General features: G+C 51.4%; 1 protein-coding gene across 4 annotated transcripts in view; it reads left to right on the forward strand.

Annotated features, from left to right (window-relative positions):
- The window catches only part of RASSF4 (Ras association domain family member 4), a 34,996-nt gene extending 25,990 nt beyond the window's left edge, over nt 1-9,006 (forward strand). For 2 of the 4 annotated variants that reach the window (XM_040242804.1, XM_040242803.1), the window contains exons 7-11: nt 3,349-3,450; nt 3,735-3,786; nt 4,372-4,493; nt 5,322-5,419; nt 6,631-8,162. In XM_040242804.1, the coding sequence (XP_040098738.1) occupies nt 3,349-3,450; nt 3,735-3,786; nt 4,372-4,493; nt 5,322-5,419; nt 6,631-6,691 (435 nt within the window). In that variant the 3' untranslated portion in view covers nt 6,692-8,162. Of the gene's footprint in view, nt 1-3,348; nt 3,451-3,734; nt 3,787-4,371; nt 4,494-5,321; nt 5,420-6,630; nt 8,163-8,992 lie in introns of those variants that run through there. The other 2 variants (XR_005721420.1, XM_040242805.1) reach the window with 2 other exon arrangements.
- The last annotated feature ends 7,807 nt before the right edge of the window (nt 9,007-16,813 follow it).

Below are 16,813 nucleotides of genomic sequence, written 5' to 3' on the forward strand. Positions count from 1 at the left end.
GCCGGCTCCGTGTCAGTCACTCAGTCGTGTCCGACTCTTTGTGATTCCATGGACTGTACTCTGCCAGGCTTCTCTGTCCATGCGATTTACCAGGCAAAAATACTGGAGTGGGTAGCCATTCCCTCCCCCAAGAGATCTTCCTGGTGCAGGGATTGAACCCGGGTCTCCCGCACTGCACGCAGGTTCTTTACCATCTGAGCCACCAGGGAAGCCCAAATCTAGGAAAACCAGTATTTGAGAGTAGTTTCCTCAGAGTGGGAGGGGAAGGCAGGGCTGAAGTTAAACAGAGATTAAGAATGTCTGGATTAGCCAAAGGACCAGCCATCTAACTTGGGCTTTTTTTTTTTTAATGTAGACCGTTCTTAGTCTTTATGGAATTTGTTGCCATATTGCTTCTGTTTTATGCTTGGTGCTTTTTGGCCACAAGGTAGGTGGGATCTTAGCTCTCTGCCCAGGGGTCAAACCCAGCCCCCTGCACTGGAAGGCAAAGTCTTAACCCCTGGACTGCCAGGAAAGTCCCTGACTTGGGTATTCTTTAAATGCTGTTCCAAGAGGTTTAGTCTGCAAAGTGTAAAGTAACCACCATTTGCTAATATTGGAATAAATATTGATATGCTACTTTAAGGGACTATTTGAAAATTTAGAAAGATTCTTTGCATGGATTTAGAAGGCAATGGCACCCCACTCCAGTACTCTTGCCTGGAAAATCCCATAGACGGAGGAGCCTGGTGGTCTGCAGTCCATGGGGTCGCTAAGAGTCGGACACGAATGAGCGACTTAGCAGCAGCAGGCTCATTCTAATTCTACATTCCTAAAAAAAAAAAAAAGGAGGTTTTTATGACTCAAGGTACTGAATTGTAGGCTTTATCTTCAGTACATTCTCCTCTCCTCTAAGAGGTGTGTTGGGCACTTTAGACCTTACATTAGTCGTTGCAAATGTCACAGGGATGTGAATAAGTCCGAACACCCTGTAGCCTTTGCGATGAACCAAAGTGAACAGTCGGGGCTTTCATCACAGCCTTCCGCTTCCCTTGGTGCCATCCTGCCAAGAAGGGCTTGTTAGCCAGCCAGACCTACACTCGACACGCTAGTCAGGGTGGCTTTTCCCAAGTCACAGACTTAACCTGCCACACGTGGGTCCATTCTTCCAGGGAAACTGGGTGCCTTCCGGGACATGAACTAGTGTCTCAGGCATGTTGGACCGTTGGTTCACATCTCCTGAAGGAGCAAGGGGCTCCCTTTTTTGCTCCTCGCTCCACATCCTTTCAGAATCAGTGTCCTTAGAAATCAGGTAACATAGTGCTTGAGTCACAGGCAACAGTTTAAAAATAATAATAATAAATTCCTAGAATTAACTTCCTGGAGTTTCTATTCCAGGTTTTATTTCTTAGAACTGTACACTATTGCTCCACTTAATTATTTTCTAAGACAGCTCTTACTCACAGTAGTGTTGGCTTGATTTCCAGAGTGGGTAAACTTGGTACCTGTTTTCAGTGCTTTGCCTGTTGGACTCATGTGTGTTCTGTGAGGGAGAAACCACTGTGCTTAGGGATGGGAAAAGAGCCATGGGACCTTTGCTCCACCTTGGAGCTGGTTGGTCTCTTCTTGAGAAAAGAGTTCAGGCAGGAGGAACACTGCGTCTTGTTGACATGACCTTTCTTCTCCAAGAGACAGCCTGACTCCTCTGTCTCATATTTCTTAGAAACTCGGACTTTCTGTACCACCCAGTCATTCTACATCTCAACTGTGGAGAAAGCAGGTCTGGGTTTGAGGCTGGCTCTAGTACTTGGACCTCAGCTGGGGACACTGAACAAAGCCCTCATGTACCCTGAGCCCCAGTACATCCTGGGGAAAGCTGAGCTAGGACCATACAGGAGGAATGTGTGAACTGGGATTTGGTTTCAGAAAGCAAGGAGGAGCTTGCCCACAGGGAAGTCAGACACGAAGGGAGGACCCTGTGCCATGCTGGTGAAGCGTGAGGCTTGGGGCAGCTCTGCCCTTTCTAGACGGGTGACGCCGATGAGCTACTAACCTCTCCAGGCTCCGTGTACTTCTAAGGACTGTTGTGAGGATTAAATTAAAGAATCTATAGAAAGTGTTTCGCAGGGTTATTACCTGATTAGTGATCATTAAGGACTTAATAAGCTTTAAGTTTATTCCCTGGTTGACTTCACGTACGGTGTCTCGTGAACAAAGGCAGGAGACCTGCGAGAATACCACGGGCCCCCAGAACTGTGCAGAAGCCGTGTGGCTGGAGCACGGGATGCTTGGGCGGGAGCCATGCGCCACACGTGCGCCGTGTGGGAGGAGCTGCGGACGCCGCCGTGGAGGCTGTGGGCGTGCGGTGGTACCGTGCCGCTCAAGGGTAAACAGCATCCCGGGGCATTCTCCTCAAACGCAGACGCCGACCCAGGAGTCTGCACAGGGAGCCTGAGACTGTACTGACACGGCTGGTCCAGAACACACTTCGAGTTGCAAAATGTTTGAAAGGTTGTTCCTCTGGGCAATAGGGTGGAAAATGGATCGAAAGGGCTGAGACTAGAGGGGAAAAGTTGGGAAACTGATGCAGTATAAACAGAGGGCCTCACCGCAGGCGAGCTGGGAGAATAGAGCAAAGAGGACAGATTTGAGAACCTTTAGCCTTAGAATCAGCAGACGCTTGGTGATTTGGTTCTAGACAGAGTGAGAGACTCGCTCCCCAGCTCCTCGTGGATGACCCTCGCAGCCCTTGTTATTGTTCAGTCACTCTGCTGCTGCTAAGTCGCTTCAGTCGTGTCCAACTCTGTGCGACCCCATAGACGGCAGCCCACCAGGCTCCCCCGTCCCTGGGAGTCTCCAGGCAAGAACACTGGAGTGGGGCGCCATTTCCTCCTCCAATGCATGAAAGTGAAAAGTGAAAGTAAAGTCACTCAGGTGTGTCTGACTCTTAGCGACCACACGGACTGCAGCCCACCAGGCTCCTCCGTCCATGGGATTCTCCAGGCAAGAGTGCTGGAGTGGGCTGCCATCGCCTTCTCTGGTTCAGTCGCTCAGTTGTGTACAATTCTTGGTGTGCACTGCAGCGCACCAAGCTTCCCATGGCCCTGGTTCCTAGAAAAAAGAGTTTGGCTCTTATAGATCTGCAGGCATCTTTCTTAGAGGCCTCGTACGATGTTAAAGCTTCTCTGCTCATGCCTGGATCTGGGTGCAGCTTGTGTGTGGATCTGTGTGGATGGACAGACACAGGTGATCGCAGAGGCCTGGTTCACCTGCTGTCCCAGGCTGCTCAGTGCCAGCGGGCTGACAGTATGCCCATACCCTGCCTGGTGTCAGCCCTGTGTCCCCTCTGGCCTCCCCCTTCCTGTGCAGACCTCCGTGTTCACTCCTGCCTACGGGTCCATGACCAACGTGAGAGTCAACAGCACCATGACGACTCTGCAGGTGCTCACTCTGCTGCTGAACAAGTTCAGAGTAAGTCTGGCCGTGGGCAGCCTCGCTCCAGATGCTGGTGGTTGGCAGTTTTGCTGGGGAGGGGGCTGGTGAAAGCCATGGCTCCTGGGAGAAGGCTGAACAAGGTTTCCTCTGCTGAGCTAGCAGGAGAAATGCTCTGGGAATTTAAGGAGGCGGGTGCGGGGCGGGGGGTTCCCTGGGGATTTGTGTGTGTGGCATTGGAGATATGGTTACTGCCAGGGGCCCTTTCCTCTCTCTCTTGTCTTGAAAAGCCATGGTCTGACTCCCTGTCACTGCCTGTGCAGGTGGAAAACGGCCCCAGTGAGTTTGCTCTCTACATCGTTCATGAGTCTGGGGGTAAGTGTCTGCCTTTGACTCAAGTCCCCATCCATTTGGCAAGCTCACCGACTGAGCTCCTTCTCTGAGGGCTGAGCTGGCTTGTGCAGTGGGCACAGGGCAGGTGCCCTCCTGGCCTTGGGACATGCTGTGCCCCCACCACAGGCAACCCTCCCAGGCTTATATCCAGGCACACTTGTCATCCCTTTCGGAATCCCACCAGAACCCCATGGTGAGCCGCTCTCTCCAGTAGGTTCAGTGAGGAGGAGGGGAGGACTGTGCGTCTGGGTTTTCAGGATGGACGAGAAGCCCCTCGCCCACTGAGAACTGCTGTCGCAGAGCTTGCACCGCTCGGCCCTCCGTCCAGCGCTGCATGGCCTGGCCCCCCCAAGTCTGCTACCCGTGCCGTGCTCCTCCAGCCAGTGTTCCTCCCTGAGCTGGGCCTTCGCTGAAGGGCACGACCCACACCACCAAGGCAGTGTGCAGCACACATCTGTCAGCATTGCCAGGGCCCCTGGACGTCTGTCTCCCGTCCCATTCCCATCCTGGAACAAAGAGACACGGTCCTACCGCCCCATGAACTTTGTCTACCACGTTCTTTTTCAGAGCGTACAAAGTTAAAAGACTGTGAGTACCCACTGATTTCCAGAATCCTGCATGGGCCCTGTGAGAAGATCGCCAGGATATTCCTGATGGAAGCTGACTTGGGCGAGGAGGTCCCCCACGACGTGAGTGGGGCTGAGGCGTCCCGAGGCCTCTCCTGAGGGAGGGGCTGGGGGATGGCGTGGCAGACTCCTCTGACCTCGGGCAGAGCCCCCTTGGGCGTGCTTCCCGGCCCCCCATGGCCATCACAAAGTCCATCCCGTCTTCGTGGTTTCTTCCGTCTTGACGCCATCAGCCACCGCCAGATCCATCAGCTGGCTCAGGGGAAAAAGAAGTTGGGTCTTAGAAAACCATGGCCTGGCCTTTTCCATTCTTTCCAGACAGGTAGAGTCTTTTCCTTCATTGGAATGCATTTTGTTGTTATTTACATTAAAAAAAACAACAAAAGCTCCTTACCTAGGGTCTAACTGCACCTTATGGAAAGGACCAAGTGTCTCAGGACATCTTGAGTCCTGACTGGGCGATGAGCACATTTCCAAATTCCACTACACAGAATAGGCCTATAGGGTGTGGACCTCCAGAAGAAGGCCTGTGACCCTGTGTCCCTGGGGCCATTTGCAGACTAGTGAGTTTCATTCTATTGTTGGAAACAATGGCATTCCCACCATCTCCACCCCCACCCCAGAGAACTCCCAGAGTGACTCCACTCACTATTGAATGGTTTTCCTAAAACTCAGTTTAATCTTTCCTCCCAGGGATCACAGTTGCCTTAGGGATCAGAATGGGCTCCGTCCTCCCATCCTGGTACACACAAAGCTGTGTCAGGGGGGTGGTGGGAGGAAGACAAGCAGCCTCTTCCTTGGAGACAAGACCCTGCTGAATTGGCCACAAGGAAAAGAAAACACTTTTGGCCTCTAAGTTAAAGCACATTGAAATGTTCTTGGATTTTCTAGGTCGCTCAGTACATTAAGTTTGAAATGCCGGTGCTGGACAGTTTTGTTGAGAAATTAAAAGAAGAGGAGGAAAGAGAAATAAGCAAACTGACCGTGAAGTAAGCAGCCCTTGAATAGCCAGTCATGGGTCTGGAACATCAGGGCAAGGGTGCAGTCAGAGCACCAGGCCCGGGGCTGCGAGAGCTCTCCCTGCGGTTCTGCCAGGTGTCCTCACGCAGTTCAGGGATGCCTCCCCCCGGCCCCTTGCTCCATAGTGCCACCAGACTGGGGTGACAGCCTGCCAAAATGGGGGCCTGAAGCCCAGCCCACCCATCGAGCCTCGGCAGCCCCGCTGTCACAGGACAGACACGAGCTGCTGAAACTGGGCAGGAGACTCGGGCAGCAGCGTGGGCCGGCCCTGGCCCAGGGCTGTGTGTTCTGCGGCGACACTGCCCTGGAGGTGCCGCCGGGGAGCCTGCCCGTGCACATTCAGCCTGGTCTGAAAAGTGCCGGTTCATGCTAGCGGGAGCGCTGAGCCTGCCCCGAAGCGGTGGTTGTTGGGACTGCCTGTACCCACTGATGGTTGCAAGTGCAGGGAACCAGTTCAATGGGCAGGTGAGTGGGTGTCACCTGCTGGCTCCTGGGGGGATGCTCCAGCAGGGCCTGGCTGTGTGAGGTCAGGTCGCAAACCCTGATGGTCTGTGTCTCCCTCTGCAAGGGAAACTCGGTCCCAGAGTCCCTCTTAGGAAGGGAAGGAGGGAGGCCGCTCACCGTGAGAGTCTGCGGTCAGGGGACTGTGTAAATCCTGGCTTCTGGCTGAATGTCTCTTTAAAAGGCTTCTGTGTGTACAGTCAGCCCCACTCAGGCAGTCAGCGGAGACCTCAGCAGAGGGAACCGTGTCACTGTAGTGAGGAGAGACTGGGGGTCACTCGGTGCACAGAGAGGGAAGGGCAGCCCGAGGTGAGGACGGAGTCTACACCACGTGACTGTGCAGCCAGGGCTCGGACAAGGCTTCCTGACCCCCTCGGCCGCCCCGTCTAATCCAGCACACTCCTGTCCGTACCGGAGACTCTTTGGAATACAAGGAGCGTTCTCCTGTGAAGCTTGACAGGGTCTGCAGTCCTGTTTGACTGCTCCTCGAAGCCAGTGGCCTCGCAGGATGTGGGTCCCGGCTCTTCCCTCCCCTTGGCAGAGGAGAGATGGTGGCTACTAAGCAGCCGGTCGGGAGCAGTGGGTCTCCAGGCCCAGCATCTCTGGGCTCCTTTGCTGTGCTCCTCGCTCCCTGTCCCCTCTGGTACCAGTGAATCCTCTCGGCTGTGTCTCCCTCCAGGTTCCAAGCCCTGCGTCTGACAATGTTACAGCGCCTCGAGCAGCTGGTGGAAGCCAAGTAGCCCAGCAGCGCCTGCCCCTTCCGAAGCCCCCAGCAGCCACTGCACACTGACAGCCGGTGGCCAGGCCCCGAGTGGTCACGCAGATTGGTCGCACGGCCGAGGGGTCTGGCGTCTGTCCCTCTGCCTGTCCACCCGCCAGGCAGCATGAGTCCCACGGCCCTGGCCCTTGGCTCCAAGCTGAGCACTCACGGGGCCCAGTCCTAAGCCTGAGGACCCAGGAGCTTGCTGGGTGGGGTCTGCATGTGAGATGGGCCTGGGCTGCGAGCAGCCCTGAAGCTGTGCCATGAGCCAAGTTAAGGAACTAGATAGCATGGCCGGTCCCGTTCATGCCACACCTCCCCAACTCAGGGGAGCAGAACATGGCCTTCCTCCTAGAGTGTGGGCTCCACCTGCTTTCCCAGTGCCTGGCCCAGGGTTACTGCAGAACCGCAAGCCATTCTCCTCATCAAACACGTGAACCACTAGGCCCTGTCCACCCTCGCCTCATGCCGCCGCTCAGACTCTGCTGGGAAGAGCAAGAACTGCCGGCGGGACGGCATGTGCGGCGCTCCCAGCTGTCACTTCACCGGGGCCTGCCAGGTAGGGCCTCTCATGTCCTCAGGCCTCTGATGTCGCGCCATGAGCCTCGCAGAGCTCAGTGCCCTGCCGGCAGAGGTCAGACCGAGAATAAGAGCACCAGCGGCCCGTCTTCTCAGCGCCACTCACTCTGAACTTCCCCGGCGACACCTGACGGGACTCTTACAAGGAGCTCGCTGAAAGAAGCATGTCAACTGCGTCACATCGAGGAGGTGACCCACACGGCCCTGAAAGGGTGCCTCCAGGGTGGGTGAGAGGCCAGGAGCTGTCTAGGGACTGCCGGCAGTGGCTCGGGAAGGCCACGCTTCGCCCGTCACTGCGCTCCTCGGACACTTGTATGCCTCCTGCCCTCTCTGGGTGTGCGTCAATACTTCCCATCAAAGGGCCACCACCGGGAAAAACTGTTTGAGGAGAAAGGGCTTTGAATCCCCTGGGGCCAAATCCAGAACAATTTGGGTCTGCCAGTTGATGGAAAAATTCTAGAATGAACAAGAAGGCCTTTGCAAGAATTATGCAACAGTTTATAGCAGTCATGTGAGGTGTTTGTCCAAAACAGCAAATAAGACCAGATTCTCCCCATGGGGCCCATGGATTGTGGATTTAAAGGGAAAAACTATAAAGTCTCCCGAAGCCAGAAAGTCAATATGAGTGAGACTCCAACTCTGCCTCAATCAGCAGTTCCTCACCGGCGCCCATAAAGAGCAGAGGGTGGAGCAGCTACGCCATTCGAGCCCACTGTTCAGGGTGAGCCCCACACCAGGACTGCCCCCACCTGGCGCCCTGCTCACAGAGGCAGGCGCAGAGATGCCCCGGGGAGGCCACCGCTGTTCCATCTCCTTTGCCCGCAGGGTTTCCTAGGTTCTCAATAAAGATGTTGCCACGTGCAACCAAAGGAGTTAGCTTTTTTTTTTTCGCTTGTGTGTGTCCACCCTGACCTCTGCTCTGACCTCTGAAACTCTTGTCCTACAGGACGTGTCGCCAAGTTCAGTAGAGGAGCTAACGCTGAGCACAGCCTACCGCTCTTGACGCTGACGTGACTCCTTCCCTTCCAGGCACATCCTTGGGACTGGTGTGGGGCCTGAGGACAGCGACAGCCGTGGGGCTCAGAGGAGGAGGTCTGTGGGCAGCCTGGACAGTAAGCGTTCGGGTCGCCCCGAATTGCAGGGTTCCAGCATCAGGAGCACCTCGGGAGTCTTCCGGGGCTTGGGGGGATGCAGCAGGGTCAGGAGAGGGCAGAGAGCTGGTCAAATGGGGTTCCCCAGTAAAATGGTGAAATAGCTACGCAAAGGGCTTCCCTGGTGGCTCAGACGATAAAGAATCCGCCTGCAGTGCAGGAGACCTGGGATCAGTCCTTGGGTCGGGAAGATCCCCTGGAGAAGGGAATGGCAGCCCGCTCGAGTGTTCCTGCCTAGAAAATCCCACGGACAGAGCAGCCTGGCAGGCTACAGTCCATGGGTCACAAGAGTCGGACATGATGAGTAAAACCACCACCAGCTTCCCAGACCATCTTTATTCATGCAGGTCAAGGACAACAGCTGACCATCGTTCAGCAGTGACCGAGGGACAACTGCCTTGTGCCAGACCTGAGCTCAGCTCCAAAGGGACAAAGACAGTCTTGCTGCAGCCTGCATTCAGAGGCCTCCTAACTGGGAGACCAGGCCACACACCCTGTGCATTCAGAGGCCTCCTAACTGGGAGACCAGGCCACACACCCTGCAGGGCCAGGGGGTGTGCAGAGCAGAGATGGGGAAGCTCCCTGGAAGGAGGCCCAAGGCTGAGCCCCACTGGCCTAAGACAGCGTGTGAGCCATTCCAGCCGGAAGACGCCCGCTAACCTTGGAGCAGACTAACCTTGGAGCAGACAGGGCCTGACACGTGAAAATCTATCAGATGAAGAAACCCTCTGTAAACATTCCCCAGTTTTGTTTTGAGGGGTTGGTTGGTTGGTTTTGTTTTTTCTTTTCAGCTGTTACAATATTATCATTTAAGGCCTGTCTTGATAAGGGCCACTTGTGAAATAGAGAAGTTACCAAAACTAACTTCTGAATAACATAGCTAAGACATCTCTATGAAGGGGAGAAGGTACAGACATGCCTCAGAGATACTGCAGATTTGGTTCCAGAGCACTGCAATAAGGCAAATAACACAATAAAGTGAGTCACAAATTGGTTTCCCATTGCATATCAAAGTCATGTTTAGGCCCTCCTATTTCCTGTGAAGCGTGCAATAGCATCGTGTCCAAAAAACAAAGCACATACCTTAACTGTAAAATACTTTATTGCTAAAAAATGCTAACCATTCTCAGAGCCTTTGGCATAATCTTTTGCAACAGTGACATCAAAGATTATTGATCATAGATCACTGTTATAATAATGACAGGCTTGAAAATTGCTATATCAACTGAAAAAAAACAGCCTAAAATTTGCGAGTTTTTTTTAAATTAGAGGATAATTACTTTACAATATTATGATGATTTTTGCCATACATCAACATGAATTGGCATTGGTTGACATATGTCCCCTCTCTCTTGAACCCCTTTCCTGAGTTGCGTTTTATTTGGGGAACTTACTGAGGACCAAACCCTGTGGGAGAGCCTGTTAGACAGCTCTGAAGAACTGTTCCAGAGAGTTAAGGGAGGAGACAAGATGTGAAGTTTTTGCTTAAAAGCAGAACAAAAAAACATGTGATCAAACATCAAAAGATTAACGCTAATCACAAAAAAAAGACATCTCAAGTTAATGATTTTACTGCCTTTTGTGTATGGAAGACACAAGAGTCTGGGTTCACTAAAGTTACTCCTTAGATATGCAACTTAACTATGGAGGGCCAGTATCCTGTTTTTCTCTATCCTGACTTCCCGTCGGGGTACACCTTTGGAGCAGCTGCAGTGACTGATGGCTTGATAGCAGGCAACATTTCTTGTTTACAGAAATGGCTGGCAACATGCAATACTTTTTTGTCTGCAGTGAGAATTATCAAAATGTGACACAGATATGAAGTGAGCAAAGTGAAGTCGCTCAGTCGTGTCCGACTCTTTGGGACCCCATGGGCTGTAGTCTACCAGGCTCCTCTGTCCATGGGATTTTCCAGGCAATAGTACTGGAGTGGATTGCCATTTCCTTCTCCCGGGGGATCTTCCCAACCCAGGGATCAGACCCAGGGATCAAACCCAGCTCTCCCGCATTGTAGGCAGACGCTTTACTGTCTGAGCCACCAGGGAATTGAGCAAAGGCTATTGGAAAAACGGCACCAATAGACTTATTCAATGCAAGGTTGCCACAAACCTTAAAAAAATGCAATGTCTGCAAAGAACAATAAAACGAAGTATGCCTATACACTTCTACGACCATGTGAGCATTACAAAGCTTTCTATTAACGATACTTGCTTTTCAGGGGCAATTTGAAAAGATGCTAATTCAGGTCACCAGGACACCACAATTTCAGACTTTCTCCCAGGCTCTGCGGTTTCCTGCTGGTTTATGTGGGAGTTCCATGTGCCTCTCTCCATAGAGCTGTTAGAGAGTTTTCATACCTTGCTTCACTCACTAGTACTCAGGTAGAAAATGTGTCCAAAGGTAGAGTGAAGATTGCAGTGGTGAGCGTCCTCTCCTAGATCAGGACGGTCTTCCCAGGTCAGACCTCAGGAACCAGAGAAAATAATAAACACAAGATAAAATCAACATGATTGCAAAAGATCTGAACTCAGGAAAAACAGGGTAATTTGCCCAGAGCAAATGAGCAGAAGGAATTTTTTAAAAAAAAAAGGCTTGTTTTTCCTGTGGTTATAACCATTTGCTACCAGCTTAGATTGTTTACCAGAAGATGGATTAAAGACTTTCCCACTGTTAAAGCCATTAGTTCACCAAGGACACACCTGGCCCCTTAGTCCTAGGGAAACGAAGCACGAGGCTTACCCTGTCAGATCAGGTGATTGTGGAGAAGCTAGCAATACGCAATGTGCCCGTGTGGGCAGGATCCAGGTGCCCACAGCTGCAGGCAGCAGTGGGGTATTTTTGTCAGGCGCGCTGCTCCTCCCTCCCAGGAAAGGCGGTCAGACTCAAGCCTTTCCAAATGTAACAACAGCCAGTGCACACACTGTCTTCAGGTCCCAGGAGCTGTGGTTATCTGGGAGCAAGCCAGCTGCTGATCCGCCCTTGGACTCTGCTCCCTCCTGGCTGGCCTTTTAACAGAGATGTTTTCTGCAAACTCAGGAATGGGAATTCCCAGAGTTTCCTTTCCCAGAGAACCCAAAGGAAACAAAGCAAAGCCTCAGGCTTGGAGGGCAGAACCATTGTTCAGGGGCCTTTCATGGGAGAGAGACGGCCCCTGTCACCGCATTTGGTCCCTGGGCCACACGTGTGACCGGCCTCCTTTGCAGTGTTGCCGATGCAGACCCCAGGCGGCAGTGCTCCCTGTTGAGGCAGTGCTTTCTGGTGTGTGTGTCTGTCTGCAAGGGAGTTGGGGTGCAAGGGACAAAACTAGAGTAGAAAGAAGCTGTCTTGCCAAGACGGTTCTGTCTGTAACACAACTCTGTATCGCAATTACACTCAAAAAAAAAAAAAAAAAAAAGGATTGTTCCCAGCCCAGAAGCCTCTTCTTCCTAGAATGAGCCCTTCAGATACAGCTGGACCCAGGGACACTCTGGCCCCTGCTGTGAGCAGTTTCCCAAAGAAGCCCTAACCATTCAGAGAGCTGGCCTGTCTTGACCCAATTTTCTCAGAAAGATGTGCTGTTAGGAGAACACAGTCTATCTCTGCCGCCCTGACCGTACAGTCTTCCCTCTCCCTTTCCCCCTTTTTCCTTTCTGCTTTGTAAGTATCTGGGCTTTCCTTGTGGCTTAGCTGGTAAGGAATCTGCCTGCAGTGCAGGAGGCCTGGGTTCGACCCCTGGGTTGGGAAGATCCCCTAGATCTGTAAACATTTACACTAGATCTGTAAATACCCAGTGTGACCAATTTCAATCACTTACTCTGTTTAAAAGTAACCTGGACTTCTATTTGACAGATACTGCTAGGTAGAGGCGAAGGGCAGAGGCTCTGAGGCCAAACCGTCTGCCACTTATGAACATGTGGCCTTAGGCAAGCTACACGCCTCCATTTTCTCATTGTTACAGGATTCTAACAATTCTTATCTCTTAAGGTTGTGGAAGGTATATGAGCTTTGGTTACATCAAGAGCGTTTGTCTCTCTGGCCTGTTACACGTGACTGCAGGTGGCTGCAAGTGGACTCATGGGCTCTGCTCCTCGCATCTTCTCATCCTGGAGCAGCCACTACTTGGGACATGTTATTCTTGAGGCAGAGGGAAACCAGAGTGGAGGCAGAAACACAGTGACCCAAGCTGCTGCTGGAATGGGCTATACGCTGCATCCATATACGAGCAGCTGGCCAATGCTACTCAGATAAAGCTAATATCAGTGGAATGGACAGTCATCACTAGGAGACAACGAAAGCCACACAGCTTTAAGCAGGAATGTAAACCTCAAGAAGGGTGGAGCAAATGCTCAGGAACAGTCACAGCACAGGAATGCTGACGGAGGCACTGCCAGGGCTTCCCACAGTACCTGGAACCTAGAAGCACTCAGTAGGTGTCGGCTATTATCATACTGACAAATTGAGAGCAGAAACCCTGGCCTGCTTTCTTTTCTTCCTCTTCTTCTTTACCCCGCCCCCTCCTCTCCACCCTATATCCTTTTCTATCTCTCGCCTCTCTCCATCCTCACCCCCTACTCTGTTCACTCTTGGCTACCCACAGCCCTTTACTTCCTGACTCTGTTCTCTCCTTTTTAAGACTGAGCTTTCTTCATCCAGTTCTCTACCCTTCTCATCTGCACATCTCTGGGCCTCCTGTAGCTGGCCCAGCTATTTTCAGGTACAGGCAGAAGGGATAATCCCCCTTTACGAGGGATGCGTAGTTTTAACTGGGCTTCCCAGGCAGCTCAGATGGTAAAGAAATCCGCCTGCAACGAAGGAGGCCTGGGTTCGATCCCTGGGTTGAGAAGATCCCTGGAGAGGGACATGGCGACTCACTCCAGGATTCTTGCCTGGAGAATTCCATGGACAGAGGAGCCTGGCAGGATATGGTCCATGGAGTCGCAGAAGAGTCGGACACAACTGAGTGGGTAATGTTTCTCTTACTAGTAAAATTTTTTGAATAAATTTTTACTATTTTAATGCACATAGAGCAAACAGTCCCAGCAGGTCACTTTTGTTCTTGAAACTTTACCTAAACTATCTTTGTGCACTGTCCCATACCCCCACCCCCACCCAGCCACCAGAATCAACCACTTGTAGTAATAATTTAATAGTAAATAACAATGGCTGGCACGCTCCAGTCCATGGGGTCACAAAGAGTCAGACACAACTTCGAAACGGAACAACAACAAACCACGCCTCCTATTTCCCATGTGTTAGGCATTGTGCTAAGTGCCTTACATTATCTTATTTAATCATTAACAGTCTGGCTATCATCTAGATTACCGAGTTGACAGTCCCTGTCCAAGACAGTTTCATGCTTTGCCATCTGCAGAGCAGAAGGCTCCATCTTGAGATCTGAACCTTTGATCTAGTCTTGCTTCTGCCATCAACCCACTACGTATTCCAGGCAAGTTCCCTCTCAGCCTTATCTATTGCTCTTTAAGACAGATACTAGGATCCCTGCTTCGTGAGGCTATAGTAAAGATGAGTGACCAGAGAACAGATGTAAAAGCACTTTGTGAACAATGAGAAATCTTATAAATTCACTCATTCAACAAATACTTGCTGAGTGCCTGCTACCTTCTGAGCACTGTTCTGAGCACTACAGATATGACAAAGAACAGGAGATAGATCATGACAGCTTTGGTACCCCTGTGAAGTCATGAGCTCTTGTTCTAGAAAAATGGGGAGCTTTTGCTCTAATAAGAGCAGTCTTTCAAGAATTTAGGAAGTCTTTGGAGGATTTTGAACAAAATGAATGATGTAATCTGAGTTGTTTTTCGGAGAACCACTCTGGGGCTGTGAGTAGACGTAGGAAGACCAGAGAGGAAGCCAATGCAATAATAATCCAGATAGGAGGTAATAGCAGCCTGGTGGCATTAATAGCAGTGGAGGTGTTGAAAGTGGTTCAATTCTGGATACGTTTTGCAGACAGGATGCAGGCCAGGAAGCAACAGTTAGAACTGGACATGGAACAACAGACTGGTTCCAAATAGGAAAAGGAGTCCGTCAAGGCTGTATATTGTCATCCTGCTTATTTAACTTACATGCAGAGTACATCATGAGAAACGCTGGGCTGGAAGAAACACAAGCTGGAATCAAGATTGCCGGGAGAAATATCAATAACCTCAGATATGCAGATGACACTACTCTTATGGCAGAAAGTGAAGAGGAACTAAAAAGCCTCTTGATGAAAGTAAAAGAGGAGAGTGAAAAAGTTGGCTTAAAGCTCAATATTCAGAATACGAAGATAATGGCATCCAGTCCCATCACTTCATGGGAAATAGATGGGGAAACAGTGGAAACAGTGTCAGACTTTATTTCGGGGGGCTCCAAAATCACTGCAGATGGTGATTGCAGCCATGAAATTAAAAGATGCTTACTCCTTGGAAGGAAAGTTATGACCAACCTAGATAGTATATTCAAAAGCAGAGACATTACTTTGCTGACTAAGGTCCGTCTAGTCAAGGCTATGGTTTTTCCAATGGTCATGTATGGATGTGAGAGTTGGACTGTGAAGAAGGCTGAGTGCCGAAGAATTGATGCTTTTGAAGTGTGGTGTTGGAGAAGACTCTTGAGAGTCCCTTGGACTGCAAGGAGATCCAACCAGTCCATTCTGAAGGAGATCAGCCCTGGGATTTCTTTGGAAGAAATGATGCTAAAGCTGAAACTCCAGTACTTTGGCCACCACATGCGAAGAGTTGACTCATTGGAAAAGACTCTGATGCTGGGAGGGGTTGGGGGCAGGAGGAGAAGGGGATGACAGAGGATGAGATGGCTGGATGGCATCACTGACTCGATGGACGTGAGTCTGAGTGAACTCCGGGAGTTGGTGATGGACAGGGAGGCCTGGCGTGCTGCGATTCATGGGGTCGCAAAGAGTCGGACAGGGCTGAGCGACTGAACTGAACCGAACTGAACTTTGCAGACAGGAGGTAATAGAGCTTGGTGGAGCTAATAGCAGGAGGTGATGAAAGTGGTTCAATTCAGGATATATTCTGAAGATCGAGCCAACAGAGTTATAGATGTCTTGGAACTGGGTTTGGGGTAAAAAAAGAGACAACAGTGACATCAGGATTTTTGACCTGAGCAACTGGAAAGCTGGAGTTGCCATCAACTGTCAGGATGAAGACTGCTGAAGTAACATGTTCGGTGAATATAGTAAGTTCATCCGGGGGTACCCCACATGCAGACGGGCACTGAGTGACTGTATATACAAGTCTAGAGCTCAGTAATACTTGCATCCCAACTTCAGACTGGAGTTACCAGTTCAAGTCTTCAGCACATACATATAGTATCTGAAGCCATTAGATTGGAGGCGTTTTGTAGACAGAGGGCCCAGGAAGATGAGGAGGGATCAGGTGACCCCGCACAAACTAGGTGGGAAAAGGCGGCGGTTGGCTGCAAAAGATGAAAACCAGGAGAGGCCATCACTAAAGACAGACAGGTGGTGTGCTGAAAATCACCAGACTTGGAGCCAAAAGGACACATTCCAATATGCGGCGATTTACTTACACACTGTCTGAACTTGAGCAAACTGCTACTCTAAGCCTTGGTTTCCTTAGCTGTAAAATGAGAGTGATCAATTAACACGACACTGGAAAGCAACTACGTGTGTGTGCTTCGTCTCTCAGTCGTGTCTGACTCTCTATTTCCTCGTGGACTGTAGTCCGCCAGGCTCCTCTGTCCATGGGATTTTGCAAGCAAGAATACTGAAGTGGGTTGCCATTTTCTCATCCAGGGGGACCCTCCTGACCCAGGGACTGACCCCGCATCTCTTGTCTCCTGCTTTGCAGGCGGATTCTTCACCCGCTGAACCATCAGGGAAGCCTCCAAAAAAGCAACTATACTCCAATAAAAACATTTAAAAAAAAAATGTGAAGAGAGTATGATCGTTCCCATTTTGTAGGGGCTTTTTGGTATAATTACATAAGGTGACTCAAAAGTATCAGGAATGGTTTAGGCTCTCCAGAAGTACCTCTATATAAGCAGTAATTAATACTTGCACAGTGAAGTCTCGGGGTCGAACGGGCTGGTATTGAGTTCCAAAGCCCTGAAACCGTGGCTGCGGTTCCCGGCCCGCCGGTGCCTCCTCCATCACAGACGGCGATAAGCGCGGGCCCTGCGCCCCCGGAGGCCACCCGACGCCTCTCGGGGGACAGGAGATGCAAACAAAAGGACAGGAAGCAACGGAGCACGGATTTTTCCGGTGGGCTCGGGACCATAGAGCGCCGCTCCGCCAGGATCCTAGAGCGACCGCGTGGCGCAGCCCGACCGCGCGGCCTGCACTTCCGGCAGCGCGACGGGCGCGGGGCGAGCGGGCGCGGGCGGCGGCGGCGGTGAGTGGGCCGGGC

This window comes from Oryx dammah, unplaced genomic scaffold, assembly GCF_014754425.2.
Source record: "Oryx dammah isolate SB20612 unplaced genomic scaffold, SCBI_Odam_1.1 HiC_scaffold_6, whole genome shotgun sequence".
In the NCBI taxonomy this organism is placed as follows: domain Eukaryota; kingdom Metazoa; phylum Chordata; class Mammalia; order Artiodactyla; family Bovidae; genus Oryx; species Oryx dammah.